This window comes from Macrotis lagotis, chromosome X, assembly GCF_037893015.1.
Source record: "Macrotis lagotis isolate mMagLag1 chromosome X, bilby.v1.9.chrom.fasta, whole genome shotgun sequence".
Taxonomy (NCBI): Eukaryota; Metazoa; Chordata; class Mammalia; order Peramelemorphia; family Peramelidae; genus Macrotis; species Macrotis lagotis.
Genome location: NC_133666.1, coordinates 622,820,410 through 622,845,529, shown reverse-complemented (window position 1 = coordinate 622,845,529; position 25,120 = coordinate 622,820,410). Strand labels below are relative to the sequence as shown.

The window sequence follows — 25,120 nt, the reverse complement described above, 5'->3', positions numbered from 1 at the left end:
TGCATGTGTGTTTTAATTTTCCATATGTTTCCTCCAACATTTGTCATTTTTTGTATGTCATATAGCCAGTGTAATAGATTTGAGTTATTAAAAGAGAACTGTTTAAATTTGTATTTCTGTAACACTTTATATAGAGCATTTTTCATATGATCTATAGTTTTGATTTACCTTGTCTGAAAACTGCCTGTTTATATTCTTTGATCATTTATCAATTGAGGAATGGTTTTTATTTCTATAAATTTAAATCAGTCACATATATATATATATATTATGAATAATGTTAATTGATAATTATTTATATATGTACATTTATGCATATATATACCATTTTAAAAGTGTTTATCAGAGAATCTTGCTGTATATTTTTTCACAGTAACAATTTTCATCTATGTATTTTCTTCCATTCCACTTGTCCCCTTTCATTCTATTTTCTCTCCATTGATACTTTTCATTCTCAAAAATGCTTTGCTTCTATCTTTTACTTCTCTCAATCTGCCCTCACTTCTATCAGCTCCACCATTTTTCTTAGTCCCTTTCTCCTGCCCCCACCTTATTTTATGGTAAGATAGATTTCTACACCTAACTGAGAGTTTGTGTTATTCCCTCTGAGACCATTCCAATGAAAGTTAGGTTCATGCATTAACCTGACCCCTTCCCCTAACTTTCCCTCCATTGTAAAATCTCTTTCTAGTCTCTTTCATGTCAGAAAATTCTCCCCATTCTGGCTCTCCTTTCCCCTTTTTCTTTTCTTTTCCTTCTCCTTTTTCCTTCTTTTTTCCTAACCCTTAATTTAATTAAAAATTTTACATAAGAATCCCTTTATATTCAACTCACATCTGTGGTTTCTGTGCATGTATGGTCCTTCTAACTGTCCTAATGATGAGAAAGTTTTTATAAATTATAAGTATCATTTTTCCATATAGGAATGTAAATAATGTAATCTTATTGAATTCCTTAGACTTTCCTATTTCTCTTTTTATACTTCTTTTGATTTTTGCATTTAAATGTCAAATATGCTATTTAGCTTTGTCTCTTATTAGGGATGTTTCAAAGTCCTCTGTTTCATTCTTGATTGTAATCTCACCTCTTTTTCTCTCTGAAATATCCAAGCTTTCTGAGCCTTTAATGGGGAAAATACTAAATCATGAGTTATCTTGACTGGTGATATTTGAATTGTTTCTTTTTGGCCACTCACAATATCTAACCCTTGATCTGGGAACTTTGTAATTTGACCATAATATTCATGGGAGTTTTAATTTTGGAATCTCTATCATTTGATTGTCAGTAAATTCTTTTCATTCCCATTTCCCCCCTCCCCCCATCCAGTTCTAGAAGGTCAGGGAAGTTTTCCTTGATATTTTCTTGAAAGATGATGTCAAGACTCTTTAAGTCATTGTTTTCAGGTAGTCTAATGACTCTTAAATTTTCTCTCCTGGATCTATTTTCCAGGCTTATTGTTTTTCCAATGAAATAGTTCACATTTTCATCTTCTTTTTTGATTCTTCTGATTTTGTTTTACTTATTCTTGATGTGTCAAAATATTAGCATCATCTTGCCCAATTTTAATTTTTAAGGAATTATTTTCTTCATTGAGTTTTCTACCTCTTTTTCCATTTGACCAATTCTGCTATTTAAGTAGCTCTCTTCAGTGAACTTTTGTAGCAGTTTTTACATTTGATCAATTCTGCTTTTCAATATATTCTTCCCTTGGTTGGATTTTTATGCTCCTTTTTTCCCATTTGGCATATTCTGCTTTTAAAGATATTCTTCAGTATTTTTTGTTAGCTTCTTTACCAAGTTGTTGACTATTTTTTGATGAATTTCTAGCATTGCTCTCATATCTCTTCCTAATTTTTCTTCTATCTCTCTTACTTGATTTCAAAATCCTGTTTTAATTCTTCCCTGTCATGTGACCAAGTCTCAATTTTCTTTTTTCTTTTTTTTTTCTTTTTGCAAGGCAATGTAGTTAAGTGTCTTGCCTAAGGTCACACAGCTAGGTAATTATTAAGTATCTGAAGCTGGATTTGAACTCTGGTCCTCCTGACTCCAAGGGCAGTGCTCATCCACTGTGTCACCTAGCTGCCCCCAATTCTCAATTTTCTGTGAGACTTTGGATACAGGATTCCTTTATAAGCCCAATATGAGAAAGTTGTTGTTTAAGATCAGGAAGAATAAACAGAAAAGATCCTGAAGTAGACAAGTGATCCCTGTGATCCTGGAGGTTGCTTGGGAAACAGGCAATTAATTATCTCTTTCCTGTTCTGATTCTCCCAACAGAAACTGAAGCAATCCTCATGCTTTGAAATTAGAATGGAAAACAACCAAGGGATCATTAGCTTGCTTTTGCTCATCTGATAAGAGATCAACTCTTCTGGCTCGGTAGTCAGAAAACCCTGGTCCTCATTTACCCTTCAGGGATGATTCATCAATAGCTTGACACTGCATTGCTCCCAAAACTTCCATATGGTCCCCTAGAAATAAGAATAATTACTGAGCATTTTATGTGGTGGTAGGTAGGGAATACAAAGGACCCCAATTGCCTGATTATTGGTAAATGTTGTAGAAATGACCAAAATAAATAGGAAACACAAACTTGAATGAAAGCTACCTGGAGTTGGCAGGAAGAGGGGGTATTAAGAACAGAAAAGATGACAGATGAGCAAATCAAAGGCAATTTGTAGGCAATGAATCTTATGGGTCTCACATACTCATTCATAAACTTCTCTATATTCCAGTCAAATCACATGCTCTCTGAATCTGACATTGCCACTTCCAATACCAAGACTTTACTCAGTTTGTCAACTATGGTTGGAATGGTCTTCTTGCTACCTCTTCTATTCTATGCCTCTCAGAATTCTTGTCTTTCTTTAAAGCTTAACACTCTGTGAAACTTCTCTGATCCCCTCCAGTGCCTAGTGCTGTCCCTCTCAAATTGCCTTTTATCTGTGTAATAGTAGAGATGGTCAAAGTATTTTGCCTTTTTTGACATAAATGAAGAAATTAGTATATGCCTCTGTTTTAGTTCCAATAAGTAGCTACATATAACCCCAGTTTTTTTCTTTCTTTAGCCCAGGCCTTTGGCAAGGTCAACCAAAAACAGACTATGACCTAATTTAGGAGCCTGAAGTTAACAATAGATCAGCATATTAGGAAATCTGTCTCTTCCCTGAAACACAATAAACTGTTCCAAAAGCTAGTAACTGGCAATACTTTAGGATGATCACTTTGTAGCTGATTGGAGAATGGACTGGAGAGGGGAGAAATAATTGCATCAAAGAGACTAACCAACAGGCTATTTCAATAGTCCTGGTTGGAGACAATTAGGCTCTGCTCCAGGGTAGCGACCTGGAAAGAAGAGATTATATAAAACAGATATTATGGTTAGAAAAATAAACAAGTCCTGGCAACAAAGAAGATACACTGGTAATTAGCAGGATGAGAGAGAAAGGAGATGAGGTGACAATTTATGAGGCTGGATGGTTGGAAGCATAGCAGTGGCTTCCAAAGTAATAGGGAAGTTTGGAAGACAGAAAGATTTTGGGGCAAAGATAATGAGTTAAACTTGGGACATGTCAAGTTTAAATTATCTATAGGACATACAAATTTCAGATGACTAATAGACCATTGAAGATGATGGACTGGGGGTGAGTTGGTTAGAGCTGGATGAGTAGATTTGTAAATCATTACCATAGAAATAATAATTGACTACATGGAAATTTATGAGATCATCAAGTGAAATAGAAAAGAAACAAAAAAGGTCAAGGACCTAGAATAGAACCCTATTGGAAACTCATAATTACAGGGCAAGGCCTAAATGATAAAGGAGAATTTTGATTGGTAAGAAGAGAGGCAGGAAAGAGAAGTGTCCTGTAAATATAGAAAGAACAGATTATCAAGAAGAGGGGAATCATAGTCTCAAAGGCTGCAGAGAAATCAGGAAGGATGAGGACTGAAAAAAATCAATAGATTTGTCCATTGAAAGAACATTTGTAACTTTAGAATGAGTAGTTTCAGTTGAATCATAAAATCAGAAGCCAGAAAATAGGGGTAAGAAAGGAAAAAGTTGTGGAAGCTTGTAGGTGACCTTCTCAAGGATTTTAGTGACAAAAGGAAGGAAAGATATGGGATGACAACTAATAGGGAGGACAGATAAAGTGAACATTGTTTTGAGGATGGGGAGACAAAAACACTTAGCAGCCTTTAGGGAAATAGTCAATAAGGGGAAAGATTGAAGAGAAGTAAGAGAATGATGATCAGAGAAAACAATTTGTTGGATAGGACAGGATAGAATGGAATCATTTATTCATGTAGAGTGGTTGGCCTTGGAAAGAAGCCCACTTTATTATATGAGATTGGGGTTAAGAGGGAGATAGCAGCAAAAGGTATGTGGGTGAGTTGCTATGGAGGGGAAAAGAATGGAAAGAAAAGAGGGAGAGTGGTTTCTTTTTGACTTCCCTAGATTTTCCTCCTCCTGGTCAGATTGAGACAGATTTCCAGCCTTCCTCAACCTGTCTTATACTCCCAAGCCTTCCACCAAACCCATTGTTATGATTCTGCCCTTTCCTTTTAACCTTTTCACTACTGTACCACCCTCAACTAAGAATTGTGTCCCTTGGTTTATCTCTTTCTAGGGCTGCAAAAATAATCCTGCCTGTCATTGAGTCAAATGCAGATTCTGCTGGAAATTACCTCAGTGTCAGGACTTGGGACTGGTTGGGTGCTGTGATGGCGTCTTTGTTGACAGAAGTATTTTATTTGAAGTAAAATGGGAATGATATTTGTAATTATCAGCAAAATGATTGATACTCCAAATTTCCACTCTTTCCAAAATACTGTTTCATCAAAGAGAAAACCTGCATTTGAGAAAGGTGCTATGAGCTGATGTTCAGGAGAAACAAGGTATCCCTTCCCAGGTCTCCTGAGGAGGAAGGACTGGAACTATCTGCTTCTGCTCCCTTGGCAGCCCTGGACCTCAGGCCTCTCCATATGGGATACAAATATATCTTATGCACCACATTCCATTTTAATTAATCCATACTCAGGAGTGTCCCAGGCTTTAGGTAAGCACATAGATGAGGACAGAGGAGATGTAGCATTCAAGTTACATAGGAACTGGCTGCACTTAGGGTGTCAAGGCCATGTGGAGACCAGGAGCATTGGATCCCTTTTTAAAAAGAGTGGGGGAAAATTCAGGGTCTGGGCCACACTCAGGATTCAGGAAACATTCAGAAGGATGACTGCATATGCAATGGTGGATACAAAGGAGTCAGAGCAGACATTGAGGCCCGGTAAGGAGACCGAACACTATATGGACTGTGGGGTACACAATCAAGAAATATTCAAAATTGAGGCCTGAGGGGAAAATGTAGATAAGGCTATATTGAACAAGGTGGGATAAGGATTGCACAAAGACTGAGAGATTCTCAGATTCTAGGCTGTTTTCTAGGCTCCAACTGCTGTACAGTTGGAGCTCTATTAATATCCCATTATTTAATCATGCTGTTGTTTACTCTTTGCTTCTTACCTCTGCATCTGTGCCGTATCCACAAGTAAAAAATAAGCATTTCAATTTCAAGTGTCCAAGTCAGAACCAGAATCCCACTAATTTCATTCATCCAGGGTCTTGGCCTGTAAAAATATACTGACAGAAGCCACCAAAACTGAAAAGATGATTGTGATTTTGTTTTCTCTGCTGCACCTCCCCATAATACAACTTGGTTGCTCTCATGAGTATAGCTGCACTACACCTTTGATAGTAGATGAAATAAAGTTCCTATAGCATCTGAAACTAAACTTCATACATGAGTGATTGTTTACCTTTTTATTGTGCCTTCTAGAATTCTTGCTCCTTAATAACAAATTTCCTTCATTTTAAACCTTTTTTTTGGTTCTTGATCCTTAATTAATTCACAAAATTGTTTTGATTTTAGAACTTTCTCTCTCTTATCCCTTCCATCCTCTGGCAAGAACTGATTGCACCTCAGGGATGCTTCATTTTGTTGATATTCTTGCTAACATTTGTTGTATGTTCCCCCAATGTTTTCAAACATACTTGTCCTTGAGAAAAACTCAGAAAGCTATTCACTTCCATTGTCACTTCCAGACTCCAACTCTGTTGCTTCATTCAGTAAACCTTTCTTCCTTTCAGGCTCTAAATATATACTTTAATTAGTTGACAGTTTCCTATTGACCCCCAGATAATTCTTCCTTTCTCAGTGAGAAAGTACCAGGCTCATAGAATTTTGTAGTCTCCAGTTATTTTCGTACAAGAATATATTCATTTCTGGTTCCATGACATAGTCCTCTATTCCAATTCAGCCAGATAGTCATACTACTGACTTTCCTAATACTCACAAATCTCTACTCTTACTATCTTTCCATTTGTCTCATTCCTTCTAAACCTATTTTTTTCTTCACTATGGCCTCCTATCTTTTTATCCTTTAATACTTTTTCCAGACCATCACCCATGACATGACTTCTTTGCTCTGTTCCTGATATTTACTTTATAGTTAATGAGTTAAATATTAAATTACTGTCTTAACATCAAAGTACAACTTTCTTTTAAACTGTCCTAATCATCTCAAGAATGGTGTGATTTTTCTAGTCACACAGATCTCTCTCATTGCATACATGTAATCAGTTGCCAGATTTTTTTTTCAGAGTAAGTGACTTGCCCAAGGTCACACAGGTAATTAAGGCCCTCCTATCTTCAGGGCTGCTTTATCTAGCTACCCCCAGTTGCCAAATCTTGTTCATTCAGCTTCTAAAATGTCTCTTTTATTATTAGTCTCCTTTTCTGCTCATATGACCACCATCTAAAATCAGCCTTAGTCAGTTTTGCTTGAATGATTACATCTCCTCAATTGGTCCCTTAGCTTCAAGGGTCTCCTCTTTCTCCAAATCCATCTTCCACTCAGCTGATTTTGCTAAAGTAGAGTTCTAACTATGTCTCTCTTCTGCCACAACAAATTCCACTGACTCCCTATTCCTTCTAGGATCAAATATAAACTCCTTTTTTTGGCATTAAATTATTTTACAACCTGGTCCCATATTTAGAGCCCTATTCTATTCTTTTCAAACATTCTAAGGTCTATTCACCTTCCTGCTGTTCTTCTCCCAACAATTTTCCAACTCTGCCTTTGTACAGGCTGTCATCTTTGACTGAAACATACTTGCTCTTAAACTTTACATGTCATGCCATCTTTCCAGATGACATCTAAAAGATGATGGAATTATTCCTTCCTAATTATCTTGTTTTTATTTGTTTAGATTTATAGATAATTTTATCACCCCTGATAGAATATAAACCCCTTCAAAGCAAGATTTTTCCCTTTTGTCTTTATATCCCTAGTACTGAGTACAGGGCCTAGAGTACTGTGGATACTTAATATTTCTTCTTTCTTGACTGACTGATTCAACTTTGATAAATTCTAACCAAACTGTACTCTTTTCTTTCTTGTACCAGTCCTTTCTCCTTTCCTTGCTTCACTCCCAAGAAAAGAATTATCTCTAATCCCTACTTCACCCTCCACTTCAATCTAAATCCATTCTTCTTTCAGAATCATTCTCAGGGATCAACTCCTCATTGGAACTTTTCTTGACTTGAACTTTTCTTTCCTTATCACAGATAAAATTGATTCCTCCTTTGTACTTATCTCAGTTTTGTTCTATGACTCTCTCTCATGAAGACTGCTGGCTCTCTGAGGGGAATTACAAGTTGCTTAACTACCAAGGACAAGTATCAAATTATGAAAACATCAACTTCTTTCTTCAGTTCATATTACAAAGCAAAGTATGAGTCAGATCTTAAAGATAGAGGTTAATTTAAACTTTTCTGAATTGTTTTAAAAGTTAAAAATGAACTTTATTGAGACCATTACTTGCCTGCCCTATGTAGAGTCAGGGAAGAAATAGTTTTGTTTAATCTCATAAAGTCTTGTACCTGCTTTGCATATGATAAATTGATCAATATATGACTGGGGAAAAGTAGGTCATGGATAGACAGGACTAATTTTTCTCAAAATTGCCCAGAAAAATATAAAGTAGGGGATGGGATGATGGGGGAGGAAATTCAAGTGGTCACATGGTTATAAAAATAGTAGGGAGGAGCAGGTTCCATGAGTAGACATTGAAGAACATGGAACATAGAGTGTTCTGTGGGTTAAAGGATAATCCTTGGCAAATGAATGGGGACTAGGTGAAAGGCCCCAAGACCCTGAGTTCCTGAATCCTTCTCCTCTCCCTGAGCAGGTCTGCCTAATGAGCCAACCCTTGCCCCAGTTTCCCCTCATAATTACCTTGGAATCGCAGCATAAATAATAAAAAAAATAAACATATCACCACCAAAAACATAATAAGGAACAAAAAGTTTATTGGTGGCAAAATCGATGACACCGTTTCTTCACCTAAAACATAATTGCACATAAGTTTCAGAATGAGAGTAGTATTGCATCAATTCTTGCACTATCTTCCTCCCTACCTCCCACTTCCACACCCCACACTGAGCAGAGGGCAAGGCTATGGCCAAATTCTGACCCTTGCTGCTCTCTGCCCCATCTTTGCATCCCACAGCAGACACTCTTCCCCATTCCACCAATAACATTATCATGCTTATATCTCCTTTCTTGATTCCCAGCTCAGGCCACATTATCTGGTTGTAGCCCCACATATTTTTAAGATACAGCATTAGACTATATTAATTATACCAGGACATCTAAGGAAGTTTAGAGGCTAGTTTTATGTACTTTTGAATGGCTTTTATACTCCCACGATCTCAGAGTTGGAAAGGAACTCAGAGGTCCATCTTGATAAATGCACAGACTCTGCTTTGAGATTCTCCCTACACATGGTTATTCAGTTTTTGCTTAAAGTTTCACTTTGGTATTGTTTTAATTGTTAAGCAGATTTTCCATATGTCAAACTTAAACTTGGTCTTCTGAATTTAGTGTTCAAAGAGGGCAAGCTGCTATGAAACTCAGCTTCTGTGGATCTCTAAATAGGAAGAGGGACTTTGAATTTTATCTTTTACCTAGAGACAGTTTGAAAATGAGAAGACATGACCATGCTGTTATTTCTGTCTCTAGTGTAGGTATCATTCCTTTATTTAGGTGAAGGAATCTTGGAGATGACTATGACCATGTGAGCTTCAAAAGACACCATCAGAGAATCTGGGGACTGGAGTCCAAGGATTTGATAGTAACCAAACAGTAAAAAGCACAGTACCAAGGAATCTAAAGGACTCTGTTTAGTAGAAGCATGGAAACAGACTCATCCGTTCATAGGCTAAGCTACATTTGGAAATCAAGTCAATTGCATTGGTTCAATGCTATGTAGAAATTTCCATTTGTTTAAACATATTATTCTCACAATCACCAGGGACTGGGGTGATATAGAGAAGAGTATATACCATTCTGTTTTTGCAATATTTTAGTAAATATTTTTGTAAGATATAACTGATATTAATTGATTAAATAGAACCAAGTTGCTAATCATTGGCAATTAATAATGGAGGAAATACAACAATACAATGACTATGAAAGCATCAGAGAAAGGTAACCCCATTGTTCCTCAAATCTACTCTAGTCTTCTGAGAAGAGATGTAGCAAACCTTACTCCTGAAGTCTTGAAGACTAAGATGAGAAAATCTCTATGTACTTATCCTAACATTATATATTTAAACCTAAAAGAGACAAATAAGGCTGTCAAGATCAACTTTCTCTTATTATAGATGAGGAAACCGAGGCACAGAAAAGCAAAATGATTTGTCCAAGTTTACACAGACAATAAAAATAGAAAATGCATTAGATTTGTACCATTTGTGCCTTTGGTACAGAATTAATAACAATGGGTGAAACCTTCAGAGAGACTGATTTGAAGTTTGATGTCAGCAAAAACTTCTTAGTGACTAAAGTTACCCATTATTGGGCAGGACCACCTCCCCCAGGGAAGGAGAAAAATTTCTCGTGGGAAGTTTTTGAACAGATGCTGGAAACTCTATCAAAATCAACAAGATTAAGGATCTTCTGTGTGCAAGTGACCAGATTAGGGTCCAAGGATACAAGTCAAATGAAAATAGAGACCTGCAGTACATGTAGAGAGAGGTTTCTTGTTCAGGGAAGTGTTCGAATACATGACCTTGGAAATTCATTTCCATCTAGCTATCCTGTGATTCTATTAATAATTGTGCTGGAAAAGCTTCTCTCCTCCCTCCACACATGTGCATAAACATGTTCAATACAGGTCCCAAATTCTCACCTAAGACCTTCAGCTCCATATCAGCTTCCTCTTGGTGAAAACCATCCTCAAAGAGACATTTGTACCTTCCTGCATCCAAGAGTTGCACATTCTGGATCTTCAGGGTAACATTTCCATTTGTGATACCATGTCTCACCAGTTCCGTCCTCCCTTGGTAATTAGGATCCTGGTCTCCAAACTGATCCTCCCCATCTCGATAGAGATGTACGACCCGAGTTGATTGCAACCAGACAACCTCCATGTGCTGAGCACTCTGAGGTGGGGACAGGTAACATGCTAACTCTGCTTCTCCCCCAAGTGAGGCCTGGATGGGTCTTGAAGGTCCAATCACTGAGAACTGACCTGTTCAACCCAGCAGGAAGAAGTTACAGTGAGTCAAATTAAAGGATAGAAGAAGATGGAAGGATATACAAGGTCTATACAAGAACGGTGTAAAAGAGAGAACACTAAAATAAGATGAGGAGGGCGAAAAGGGAAAGTAGGGTGTAGGGGAAGATGGGGAAAATGTTAAGAAAGTAAATAATCAAAGGCAAAGTTTATGAGGACAATGAGTAGACAAAAGGAGAAAAAAAGGGGATAGTTAAGAAAATCTCCAGAAAACTAAGAGAATATTAGGGAATGGTTTGGGAGGGTTCTGGGGTGAGTTAAAATCTGCATATGTTCATCCCTCAGTGTTTAGAATTCCATTCCTAGCCCCTGAGAGTCAAAGAGAAGCACATACTCTTACCTGAGGCTAATGTTGACTTCTTGAGGAGGATGAAAGTAATCACAAAATGAAGGAGAGAGGAGGCTGAGAGATTGAAAATCTCCATCACACCTGGGAGAGGACATAGACAAGGGGAGGTATTAGTGAATGATGTGAATTTAGGCATATGATGATAAATGACTATGACAGAGAGAGGTGAGATGTGACAAGTAAGCCAATGACTAATTGTGATCAGGGACACAGAAAGACTGTTTTTTCTAAGAGCAGTGGAGATCATTTGCTAGGACTAGGACACAGGATTTTAGGAGCTATGAAAAGGACATAGGAAATGATCAGTGTGATGATTGTCAGTGACTTCTATCAATCCCATTCAAGACCACCTAACTATGACTCTTTATTCTAAAGACTACCGAAAAAAATCCTGTATGGATTTTTGGATCCAGTACCAAACTTGTGGCCTTATTCTTCTCCTTAGAACCTTCCTTAGTGTTCCATAGTACATCAACTTTTATTTTCAACTCTTTCCTTCTATCTTGACTCCCCCAGATAATTTCTCCTATTCTTGCCTACTCTTAGGTAGCCTTCAGAAGTCTCATAGAACTCTCAACTACAATAAGGTTGGACTTAAAGAAAAGATCTTAAATGGAGCTATCTAACTTCCTTAGCAGACCTCTCTCTAGCCACTGATACTCAGCTAGGACTTATTTTTCCTTGTTTAGCACAGTCCCATCCTCTCTTTCCCCAGCCTAGTGATTCTGAAACCCTGCCTGTCAATAAACTCTCTTTTCCATTACTTACTACTTTTTTATTTCTATTGTTTCCTTTTTTGTGTTGAACTTTTAAATTTGCTTAATATTGTAATAATTTAATAACAAATCTTTAACTATGTTAACAATAAATAAATATAAATATATGTATATCTATATGCATAATTTAATTTAATTTAATAATAATTTAATTAATAAATACTTATTAAGCAACCACTATGTGCCTTCTTGAAATAATTCCTACTGCCAAGGAGCTTACATTATAATGGGAGAGACAATATTGGAACTTATAAAGAATAATACAAATACATTCAAACTGGCAACTACAAGGTAGTTGGGTGGGAGGGTACTTGCAGCTCAGAGGATTAAGAAAGATGGTTCCTGAGCTGCAACTGCAAGGAAGAGAGAGCTGTATGCAAGGGAAATGAGAACAATGGGAATAATATTTTTACTATTAAAGGGTTATTGTAAGGGGGTCCCTTTGTAATCTCAAAGTGCTAAATAAATGTAATTATTAACATCACTGTTACCATCACCATTCATATGATTTCTCACAAAGAACTTTAAAAGTTGCATTAATTTACTGACCACTTTTATCCTATCTAAATCACCCTTTAAGTAAGACCTGATATTTAACCCCAGTGATCAAGAATGCAGATTTTACCTGAAGTATAAGGAAAAGCAGGTAGCAGGGAGAGTCTCATGACACCATAGAGCATCAAGCAGAAGATGGATTACTTGCAGAAATGCTACAGATAGGATTGATCCTTTGGAGAAGGGATGGATTGGTCTGTCCTCAGATCCTTTTCAGCTTCAGAATTTTTGAACCAATTTTTATGTCTAGACAAGACCTCTTCAGAGAGGAGACAATAGTTACCGCACAAGGGAGTCCTTGGTCCCCTCTTGCTTTTAGTTGCCTTGGCTTTAGTATATCAGAGCTGGGTAAGTGATGGTCATTTTGTTATTCTGCTCTTTCCATACATAATGTTCAGATTTTGCAATGGGGCAACACATAAGATGTTTGAATATTTTCATTGCTTTAAATATTTTGTATTCATATAACATCTCTCAGTCCTCATTTAGAGTATTGTCTTCAGTTCTGTGTATGAAGGATCCTGAAATCCATTTCAGAAGAGGGCAATCAGAAGAGTGATGACCCTTGAGTCCATGATATTTCAAGAAAGGTTGAAGGAAGTGGGGATGTTTAGCATGAAGAAGAGAAGATTCAAAGGGGAACATGTGAGTTCTGTTCTAGTATTTAAAGGACTGTTCCAAGAAGGAGACTTTTTTCTTTTTTGTCCCAGAGCTGAACCAGGGGCAGTCTGGGTAGAGAGTAGAAATTTCAGTCTGATATTGGGAAAAAAAATCTAACAAACAGTTTCCTAATAATTAAAGCTCTCCCATAGTGGAATGGGTTACCTCTAGAGGAGATAGTTTTCCCTTCCTTGGATATCTCCAAGCAGAGGTTGTTTAACCACTTGTATATAGTATGTTACTGTCAGAACTCTTTCATATACAAATTAAACTAATTGACTGCTGAAGGACTCTTCTCTGAATTCTGTGATTCCATGATTCAGATTCTCATAAAATGTTTTTTTTAATCAAAATAACTATATTGGCTTTTTTCCCCAAAATAAATCCACATTTATTAGAGAGCAGCTACAGAAATATTTTGTTGTACATGAATATAACAGAATTTTACTGAAACGTAAAACAGGATAAAAAAGAATTCAGAGGGGCAGCTAGGTGGCGCAGTGCATAAAGCACTGGCCCTGGAGTCAGGAGTACCTGGGTTCAAATCCGGTCTCAGACACTTAATAATTACCTAGCTGTGTGGCCTTGGGCAAGCCACTTAACCCCATTTGCCTTGCAAAAACCTAAAAAAAAAGAATTCAGAGAAATATGGGAAGATATACTTATGCAGAATGAAGTAAGAATAATTAAGAAAACAATATATACAATACAATAATATAAATTAATGTACCTGCAGTAAAACTCCTACACTAAATACATTATAATAAGAATGATTAAGCTTGTGCTCAGAGAAGAGATGAAAGAATACACTTCGGAGCCTTCTTAGCTAAGGTAGGGAACAGTGTGTGCACAATTTTATAGAACCTGCTAGTACTTGATGTGTTGATTAGCTTTTTTGGACTTCTTATTTTCCTTGAAAATAACCATATTATTAACAGTTCCTATTGAGGTGGGAAGTAGATCTATCTTAAAGATGTGAACTGAGGTGTATTGTCTATCTGTAACTTTCTTTGCAAATAAAGATGAGAAGATAAGCAGGATGTTTTTCCAAGCAACAGGAAAAAAATGATTCTGAGATTGTTAGTTCTGATGCTGATTTCATTGTATATATTTCTCAATTTCCCTCATTATTCAATTAACACCTTCATAATATAATTAGCATACTATCAATATCTCTGAAAATACAGCTTTCTGATGACTATGGTCAGTAATAATCTGCCTCATAAAACTATAATGAAGAATGTTAATTAAAATGATTAGTCCTTTGCAAAGTATAGGGTGTTCTCCAAAGAGTAAACAATAAACGTGAGCTATTATTGAGTCCACTGGACTCATGTAGCTCCATCTCACACATTTATTTAGAATAACAAGAACTCACCCCAAATCCATATGCATAGCACATAGCTAAGAGTGAAGGATTTGGTTTCATCATATGCATAGCACATATTATCATAGTACTGATAGACTTCAACAGTGTGATTTGGTGCAAAGTATGGTGGTCCTATAGTAGGTGTGCAGGTTCAAATTCTGCCTCTGATACTTCCTGAGTGATCTTGGGCAAGCATTTTCCTCACCTCCAAACAGGGCAATTGGAAAAGAAAGCCTTTGAGATTCCCTTGAAGTTCTAAAGACATGATTCTCTGATGAGAGTGCTGTGGAGGTCCTTTTCTCTTCTGAAACTGTGCATTTATGCTTTTGTCACTAGAACGTTAAAGAGAGCAGGTTCTCTTATGGTTATGGACAGCTTATCATTAGTGGAGTCAGTAGCCAGAAACAGGTCTGGACTGTCAACAGAGCAATATGTGTTGAAACTGTGAGTCTCCATCCAGTAGAAGAAGATGGAATTAGGAGAACCATCAATTGTGTTAGGTGACTCTGGAAACTCCTATAGCTACAAAAATTCATTTTCCTTCTTTGCGGTTACATATGGGTCTGTGTTTGAGATCTTTATAGTAGTCACAGAGATTCTATGATTCGGCACAGGTTATGTGCTTGCCTACGTCGAACATCTCTTCAGTTGTTGAGCCTTGTGTATGAATGGCTCTGAGGTGGTTTTTTCTTTGCTTTAAGTCTCAAGAATTTTGGTCAGTCAGTTTTTAATTGGTCATGAAAAAATTGAAACTCTACTTCATCTTGTTTTGAAAGGTGAAAGAGGTGACCTGCATTGGATTATATCTTTAACTTTTTCTGGAATGTTGACAATTTTAAACAGATAATCATTGATGATGGGATGGTTCACAGAAAGTCATCTCTTCTTTTTTATTTTCTTTTGGGTGCTGCACCAGAATCTTGGAAGGTAAGCTGGGACATTTTAAACATCTTGAATCTTGAACAGTTCTCCTTATGGTGTGGGCTGGAGTTGAGGTAGGATTCCTGACTCAGGGAGATGTCATCATTGTCCAAAATAAATCCCTTATTTTCCCTGTGGCTCCAGGAGACGTTCCCATTTGATCCAAGCCCCAGTTATCATTTTCAATAAGCTAAACACCATTTGAAGCTAACAAAGCACTTCACCATTGTACCTGAGTTAGAAGCACCTCAAACATGTCAGGGACTCTGACCATGATAACCTCTTACATAAATTCCAATGTGAGTATTCTGCAGTAGGACCCTGGAGAGCTCAGGGCCAGGTGAAACCAAGAGAAACCAATGACTTCTAGGGTCAGCTCTTTTTTTAGGGTCAGCCCTAAGCAGGACTAATTAGTAAAATGGAAAGGATGATGGGCTTGGAGTCAAGAGGACTCATCTTCCTGATTCAATTCTGGCCTCAGATATTTCCTAGTCATGTGATCCTGGGCAAGTCACTCAAGTCCATTTGCCTCAGTTTCCCCATCTGCAAATTGAATTGGAGAAGGAAATTGCAAACCACTCCAATATCTTTGCCAAAGAAACCATAAATGGGGTCACAAGGAGTCAGACATTACTAAACAACAAAAGAAACATGTACTAGTCCTTTCAATTGGTGCCTTGGTTTTCCCATTTTGACATCAATCATTACCCTCCTCCTGGTTCTAACTCAGGTACAATGATAAAGTGCTTTATAAGCTTCAAATGCCATGGTGTTTAGCTAAATGAAAATGATAATTGGGGCTTGAAGCAAATGGGAACATCTCCTGGGATCTTTAAAGTTCCCTGAAATATGTCTTTCATCTCTCTGATCTTATGTCATTGTCCTCTTCACATACCTTATACTCCTGTCAAATTGACCTGATACTGTTCCTTATACGTAATATTTCATTACTTGCCCCTTTCAGGTGGGAAGTAGTAATGAAACCATTACAGAAATCGAGCTCTGGTAATGATCAATATTTTTTCTCTTTGGTAATCTAAGAAAAACCCTAAGTTTTACTATCACTAGTTCCACCCACTCTGGTCATTGAAACACTGACTCCTCCTCTGAAGAGAATTTCCCAAATGTCAAAGGACAGTACCTAACTAAGGTGATCATTAGACTACTCCCTTCCTGTTGATGCTGGAGAAAGAGTAAAGGCAGGAAACCTCTAATCCTTAAGCAACCTAAACAACCTAAGTCACCATGAGAGGATGAATAGTAAGGAAAAGTATAGGAACAAGAGTGGTTACGTGGGAATTTATGCTCCCAAGAACAGGTTAGTTTCCCAGGAAGACCAAGTATCAAGATATAAGCAATGATGAGGGAATAAGGGTGTAAGAGGTTATTCTCCCAGAAAGGATTCTTTTCTAAAGGAAGATGAGCCATTTCTATCCGTTTTCAAACACTAATTCCTTGATATCCTATCCCAAATCTCCCATTTCTTTCCATTGTGCTCTCCTGGATGGTAGCAACCTTGCTTTCATTTAAATCATTTCCCTTCATTTCCTACATTTCTGGCCCTCACAAAGATCTGTATCTCTTTTTACACACCATTTCCCTAACCAGCCTTTCTAATACTGGTTGTAAGGTCACTCACATTGTCCCCCATGCACTGATGAAAATGTAGAAAACTCTGAGGCAAGAAGAAAGATCAGGAAAATTAATGCATATTTCTAGACAAGTATATAATTTCATGAGAAATGATTATATAAGCTTTATACTATCCTTGTTCATGTTTGGGTGATAATCACATTTATTTATTCCTTTGTATTTTAGAATCTCAGGTAAAAAAATGTTGCAACCATCAGCATATCTTTCATTTGAGAAAAAAGGTAAAAGATACCTCCCAATTAGGTATGGCTGAAGCTCAGAAAATTTGTGATGGAAAGAAAAGGCAATATGATATGAGAGTACATTATAAAAAGCTTCAACACTGAGAAAGAGTTCTGTTGAGAAACCTTGGCATTTCAGGGACTCATAAGTTACCTGACTTTTGGAAGGCTAACCCATACTAAGTTGTTGAGACATTGGAACTTTGCTTTTTAAAGAATCATCCCAGGGGCACATAGAGGATAGAGTATTGGTCCTGGAGTCAGAAGGACCTGAGTTTAAATCTAACCTGAGACGCACACTAGTTGTGTGACTCTGGACAAGTCACTTAATCTGATTGCCTCACCAAAAAAAAAATAAGAATAGTTCCAGTAAATATAGGAGGACCTATAAAGATTTGACCATAACTACCTATTACTCATGGAAGAGTTCATTGGACTTAATGAGTAGATGACAAATGATGAAAAACCACTTCAGTGAACACTGAGTAAAATAGATTATCCACCAGTGGTACAAAGATTTTCTGGTTCAGATATGGGAAATAAAAGTGATGTTTCTAAATGAAGAATTTTTTAAGTGTATTACAGGGCTAGAAGATTGAGCCTCAAAGGCAATTTTTCTCTCAACAAGAATAGCTACTTTCAAGATTCTTAGGGTACAGATATAACCCATAGAATACAAATACACTGACAATAATGATCCTGGTTGATAGCCTATGCCATCTACTAGCTCAGAAACAGAGACATTGAGATCAGTCACTCAGAAAGGAACTAGACCCACCAGACAAGTCAGAAAATTAACTTACAGGTGAATCTAAAGAAATGGTCATACACTAATTCAGGTGAGAAAGCTGGAGACTGCCCACAAGAAATGTGTTTTGCATGTAATTGTATATAATCATTGTTACACATGTTGATTCCTGCATGTCTGAGTATTCTTGGTTATTGTTTAGCTGTTCTATTCATGTGACTTCTGGTTATGTTACTATTATCGCAATCCTTCCTCATCATCATACTTTACATATATATGCTAATATTTTTTGCTATTATTAACAACAATAAAAATGATTAGCATTCATTTAGCACTTTAAGTTTTGGCCAGCATTTTATTTATATTATCTCATTTAGTTCATAACAATGTGGTGAGAAAGGAGCTATTAATATGGCTATTTTATATATATAAGGAAATTAAGACTGAAAGAGGTTACATGCAACACTCAGAGTCAAACAGCTAGCAGGTATCTGAGACAGGATTCAAAGTTACTTCCTCTTGATTCCAAATCCAGGGTTTTATGCACTATGCTATTCAAACTTTATTTTTTATATAAAAGGTTTATTAATAGTATTATTGTTACAACAATTAAGCTTTAATTTGTCAGCCATTTTTTGCTTCATTGTTTGTGATTATCTGATGTGATTTTGAATATCCACATTCTGTTAAGTTTAACACATATTACATAACTTCTCTGTGTTGTCACAGGATGCTTTAATGAATGCCATTCTATTGAAAATAATGCTAATTTAAATTTATTTTCTTGTAGGTTTTCAACTATCCTGTAAACATTCAAGGATGCCACAGAAATTACCCTTATTTTTAAAGCTACGGTGTATATTTCTTCTGTAGAATTAAAGGTCACAAATTTAAATTGACTGACTTTTGGCAAAGCTTGGCATCAAGTTTCAACCCAAGGAAGGTATATAAAACCCCCTTTTCACCACCACCTTTGCATTGCTGAATTTGAAAGTCCCTTAAAGGATGGTCTTTTGATGCTGCCTATGTATAGAGATGTGCTTCTTGATTGGTGAAAGATTTCTGAGAGAAAGAAGCAGAGAAGGGTGTGGTTCAAAATTAGAAAAGTGAATGATGATTGTAGACCCCCTGGAGTTTCTTATAGGTTATTAGCAACAAATTCAGATAAAACAAAGTGAGGCAGAAAGGACAAAGAAGACAAGTGAGGGAATAGAAGAATAAAAAGGACAAAAGGCACTGAGGTGGGAGAACAGAGGATATCATGGTACAGGGATAGAGAATAGACCAGTTTGACCAGATTGTAAAATAGGTGGAGAATAAGAAGATGTCAGGCTAGAAAGGTGTCTAAGGGCAATTCAATGACAGATAAAAGAGCTGACACTTTGGTCCTTTGTCTATAGCTCACCCCAAGATTACCTTCTAACCCACTGGAGGTCACTAGTTTGGTTGTCTTGGGAAACTGGCTCTGAACCACAGAAAAAAATCACTTCTACACCGTACTCAAAAGAAACCATGAAGCATTTATTTGAGTATTCTCAGAAAGAAAGAATTTACTACCTCCAGAGGTAGCCCATTTCATCTTTGGATAGTTCTAATAGTTAGGGAATAGTTTTCTTTTGTTAATATGAGTTGAAATCTGCCTCTGTCCTACTTCTTCTGGTTTTGACTTACTTGTCTTGGGGCCAAGTATATCTTCTCATTTCTTTCCTACATGAGAATCCTTAAAATTTTTGAAGATATTCAAAATCCCCATCCCATGCCCACCCAATTTTTCTCCTCAAGGCAGAATTTAATTAAACTCAAATGTTTTTAACATTCATATTTTATAGGCATTTTTAATTGTTAAGTAATAATTTTTCTAATTTATGGAAAAAAACAAGTATTTTATAATGTAGTAGAATTTTTAAAAGATAATTATAAATGATATTGCAGATCTGTTATATTTAATTATTCATTCCTTTTAAATATTTAATAGTTAAATATGAAAGTTCTTTTCCCCCTTTTTTCTTACTTCCCCAAAAGCTAGAGATGCTCACATTGGTTCTGGAAAAGGCAAGTAAAATTGATATCATTGCATAATATATCCCTCACTATAATAAACATAAGGAGCAAGTCATGCTACCATTACTATGATTGGTGTAATCTTCTTCTAATGAAAGAACAAGATACAAATATGCATATACATGTAAAATCATTCTGTACATGCTTCTACTTATGAATTCTTTCTCTGGAAGCAGATAACATCATTTTTCATGTCCTTTATAGTCAATTTATAGATGTGTAAATATATTCATATACATCTACTGATTTATATTTATGTATAAATATATAATAGATAAAATTACTTAATTACTTAAAGTCATTCTTAAAACAACATTGTGGGCGACTAGGTAGCACAGTGGATAGAGCACCAGCCCTGGAGTCAGGAGTACCTGAGTTCAAATCTGGCCTCAGACACTTAATAATTATCTAGCTGTGTGGCCTTGGGAAAGTCATTAACCCCATTTTCCTTGCAAAATCCTAAAAATAAAATAGTAAATGTTATTTGGGGGCAGCTAGGTGGTGCAGTGGATAAAGCACCAGCCCTGGCGTCAGGAGTACCTGGGTTCAAATCCAGTCTCAGACATCTAATAATTGCCTAGCGTGTGGCCTTGGGCAAGCCACTTAACCCCATTTGCCTTACAAAAACCTAAAAAATAAAAAATAAAAACAACAACATTGCTGTTACTGTATACAACATTCTCATGGTTATGCTCCCTTTGATCTTCATTATTTCATTTAATTCTTTCCATTTTTTCTAAAAATCATGGAGCTTATCATTTTAATAATCATATTCCCACACAATCATATAACACAACTTGCTCAGCCATTCCCTAAATGATAGACATACTCTCAATTTCTAGTTTTTAAACACTACAAAGAAAATTGCTATAAATATTTTAGTACATTTCAGTTCTTTTTCTATTCCCCCAATCATCTTTGGAAATAGACCTAGTAGGGGTATTGCAGATCAAAGAGGGTTGAATAACTTTTGGATATAATTCCAGATTGCTCTGAAAATTTCACAACTCTTACAAAAATGAATTAATGTCCCAATTTTTCTACATCTCTATATTTGTCTCTTCCCTTCAATTACTTTAGCCACTCTGATGGGTATAAAATGGCATTTTAAGGTTTTTTAATTTCCATTTCTCTAATCAATAATGATTTAGAGCATTTTATTCATATGAATATGAATTATTTTGGCTTTTACATTGGAAAACGGCCTACTCATATCCTTTGACTATCAATCAGGAAATGATTCCTATTCTTATAGATTTGACAAAGTTCTTTATATATTTGAGATATGAAGTCTTTAGCTATCTATAAAATTCCCCCTCTCCTCCCTATCCCTCAACTCCCTTCAGCATTCTGTTTTTTTTCTGGTCTTGGCTTCTTTTATTTTATTTGTACAATTTTTTTAATTTAATACAATAAAATTATTTATTTTATATTTTACTGAACTCCCTATCTCTTCTTTATTTATCAATAGTTCACTTAACTATAAGTCCAATAGACAATATGCTCCATGTTCTTCTAATTTTCTTGTAATATCTATCTTTATATCTAGATCTTATTTTGATTTTGACTTCATCTTGGTAAATAGTGTAAGATATGGATTTATGCCCAATTTCTGCCACACTGCTTTCTAGTTTTTCCCAGAATTTTTTCTAAATATGAATTCTTATCCCCAAATCTCAAGTCTTAACACTTGTCAAATATAAGATTACTATATTTATTTGTTGTAAATTGTATGTCTATTCTGTTTCATTGAACTACCATTCTATTTCTTATCCTGTATTAGAAATTTCAGATAATTATTTATATTATATAATATTCCTCAACTAGGAAAAATAAAAAACAGAGAAAGAAAATTATAGACCAACTGCATTAATATATATGTATACAAAAATCCTAAATAAAATATTATCTGAAAGATCACATCAACATATTACAAAGATTATATATTATAACCAAGTACAGTTTAATCTCAGAAATTCTGGGATGGTTTAACATGAGGAAAACTATTAACATAATAGATTTTATCAATAATTACAGTTTTTAAATCAAATTATATCAATAGATATAGAAAGCTTTTGATAAAGTTTGACATTCAGTATTATTAAAAACACTTTAAGTATAAGCATAAAAGATTTTTTTCCTTAAAAAAAAATTATCTAAAACTACCAGTAAGCATTGCTTGTAATGGGGTTAAGTTAGAAGTCTTCCTATTAACTTCTGGCATGAAACAAGGATGTCCACTATCATAAATATTATTCAAAATGTTCTAGGAAATCCTAGCAATAAGAGAAGGAAAAGAAAAAGAATCATAATAGAGAATGGAAAATCTTAAAAGTTTTAATTAAAATATTGGTTGAAACAATGAATAATTTAGCAAAGTAGCAGTATATAAAGTAAATCCACATAAATGATTAATATTTCTCTATATAAAAATAGAATCTGAAAGAAAGGATAGCAATAGATAGCCTATTTAAAATAATCTAGACAGAATAAAAGAAAATACAGAAACAAAATGAGTATGATAAATGCAGCCTGGTTCTATTTCATCTACTCTCTCCTGTGTCCTCTATACTATGCAATTTTTATGGTTACTTTTTCCTTTCAATTTTATAATGTTCAGGGCATTTCCTTTGTCCTATCCACATACTCCCATCTGCTCTACCCCCACTGCACTCACTCTTCCTCTTTCAGTCCAACCTGACTGTGTCAACATGTATTGAACTGTTCTACCACTGTCCCCTTATTCTCTATCCTGTACATAAGGACCAGGGTGTCGAGGTCAGCTTTTTAGATTTAGGGACTATTGAGACCATGATTATGCCAACTTGAAGGAATTCCCTGTCCCCTTCTCCAGGGTTTGGAGACCCAGAAAGATAAAGAGCCCATGTGAGCTGTAGATGGTAAGGAATAATGGCAGTGAAGGAAGAGTAATAGTGAGCCTAAGAATAAAAGCCATACTCACCTCCTTATCTGTTCTGAGCTGAGCTGAAGAACAAGGTTGAACACCTGTGATCGTTGACCTGTGTATGGTGTCTCTTTTAAGTAGGAGTATTTCTCTAAGATGCTCTCTGGACTGGTAGCCAATCATACTATATAAACAAATCTCTTTCCCACCATTTCAATTTAGTCTTTTCTGTCTACTCCCCATGAGTAGCTATCTCTACTTCTCCTTTTCCCCAGGAAAGATATGAGCAGTCATATTTTTTTCCTCAAAATTGGGGAACCCCTACACAGATTACAGACATTTCGATTTCCACTCCACCTTCTGAAACCTGCACCACAACTGCTTTGGCGTAAGAGTGATCTAACCCAGATCACTTCCACTCCCATTCCACACAAACCCCACACATTCCAGCCAGGGTTTATGTCCTGTAATTGTTCCTCTCTATTGTTATATCTATCTATCTATTCACAAGATATACATTTAGGTTGTGAGTTGTTTTGGTTTTTTTTGTATCCCCAACCTTTAGCAGGGTTCCTGGTATATATTAGATACCTAATAAATTCTTGATGATTCTACTTAATTAGTCTCCTGTTCCAAATATAATCTTCTTTTGATTATAACATGGTGTCTGTCAAATTTAGAGTAGATTTTTGTAAAAGATAGACTATTCATATATCAAGTGAAGAAGTTTCTTTATTTTGGTTTTGATTGTGATTTCATCTGTTTAGGGAATGACTACTAATTAATGACCTTTGACAGTGACTTTGGGCAATTAGAGGTTAAATGACTTGCCCAGGGTTACATATTTGGTATATGTCAATGGCTAGACTTTCAGAGCCCAAAGTTAGCCCCCTGACCCCTATATCATGCTGCCTTTTAGATCTTTATCATTGCATATTAATGTCTTACTCATAGTGGTATGACTCTAACTCCATTCTATTAATTCTCTCAGTTTCAAGTTCTATATTGGGACAAAATGAGGCACATTCAAGACACTGAATATTTTTTCTTTTTTAAAAAAAATTATTTATTTGTTTTTCTAAATGCAATGGTAGTTTTTAACAATCATTTTTTGCAAGGTTTTGACTTTTACGTTTTTCTCCCTCCCCTCCTTCTCTCCCTACTCCCCCTGACAGAAAGCAATCTAATATAGGCTCCACATGTATAACCATGCTAAATATGGATCCATATTGATCATGTTGAACTTGACACTACACATTTAAAAATATTTACCCTAATATATAGCAAAGCTATTCAGTAAAAGACACAGTGACTTGACTCCTCTGGATACGTTCTCCTTTTTCTCCTCTGATAATGTTAGTTGTCAGGCTTTGGTGACTCACATGATCTCAAGTATCCATCAAGTCTGAGAGGTACCAGCTCTGCACAGACTGGGGTCTTGTGACTCAAGACCAGGAAGTTGTATCAGGGAGGCTGGGTCATTCAAAATTTGTGGAGGGGAGAAAGCTCGGGAAGTTTGGGAAGATGCATCAGGAAACTGCTGGTCATATCACAGTTATAGAGGAAAGTCAGAACTAAAATGAAATATAAATGAGTCTGAAAATGGGCAAGCAGATGCAACCAGAGATGGATAAAACTAGAGATATCACTGTGAGATAAAGGGATCTAGTCTTAGGAGCAACATACAAAGAAGGAAGATGGGGGTTCAGTAATGGGAAAAAGAGGGAAATTTACCTCTCTTTGACCCCCCCCCACATTTATCCCAGCCTAGTCCAAGATAAGTTCACTGACTTCCTCAGACTATTTCACGATTTTAACTTCTTTAGGGCAATTCTTCCCTTCCTTTGCCTTTTCCCCCCCTACTTCTACACCAGTCCCATCTCCACCTCAACAGTCTCCCAGGTTCAACTTGACCTCTCATTAGCTTCTCTGGGGCTATCCCACCTGTAATTAAGTCAAAGCAGATTCCACCTGAAATTACCTTAATTGCAGCTCTGGGTTCTGGTGTGGTGTGGTGTGGTGTGGTGACAAAACCTTTGCAATAAATATGATTTCATAATACTTATGATTCCCACTGAAATAGTAACACTCATGAAAATTACCAGCATAAAAACATCACAAGTTTCCAGTCTTGCCAAACTGATAGCTACTTGTGAAGAAATCCTATAGGCCTAAAAGTACCTATGAGTTGGTATTTTAAGGGGAAACAGGATATCACTTCCCAGGTCTCCTGGGGAGAAAGGACTGAGACTATTTGTTT

The 25,120-nt window shown here is 36.2% G+C and overlaps 1 protein-coding gene across 1 annotated transcript; it reads right to left on the bottom strand.

The window, feature by feature from the left end:
- Positions 1-824: 824 nt before the first annotated feature.
- On the bottom strand, positions 825-23,205 carry LOC141500192 (selection and upkeep of intraepithelial T-cells protein 1-like). The gene is made up of 7 exons (XM_074203181.1): positions 22,918-23,205; positions 10,983-11,072; positions 10,256-10,597; positions 8,299-8,406; positions 5,525-5,641; positions 4,690-4,853; positions 825-2,471 (listed from the first exon to the last, which is right to left on the bottom strand). Exons 2-7 carry the CDS (start codon positions 11,065-11,067, stop codon positions 2,412-2,414), a joined length of 876 nt encoding a protein of 291 aa, XP_074059282.1. The 5' UTR covers positions 11,068-11,072; positions 22,918-23,205; the 3' UTR covers positions 825-2,411.
- Between the last annotated feature and the right edge of the window lie 1,915 nt (positions 23,206-25,120).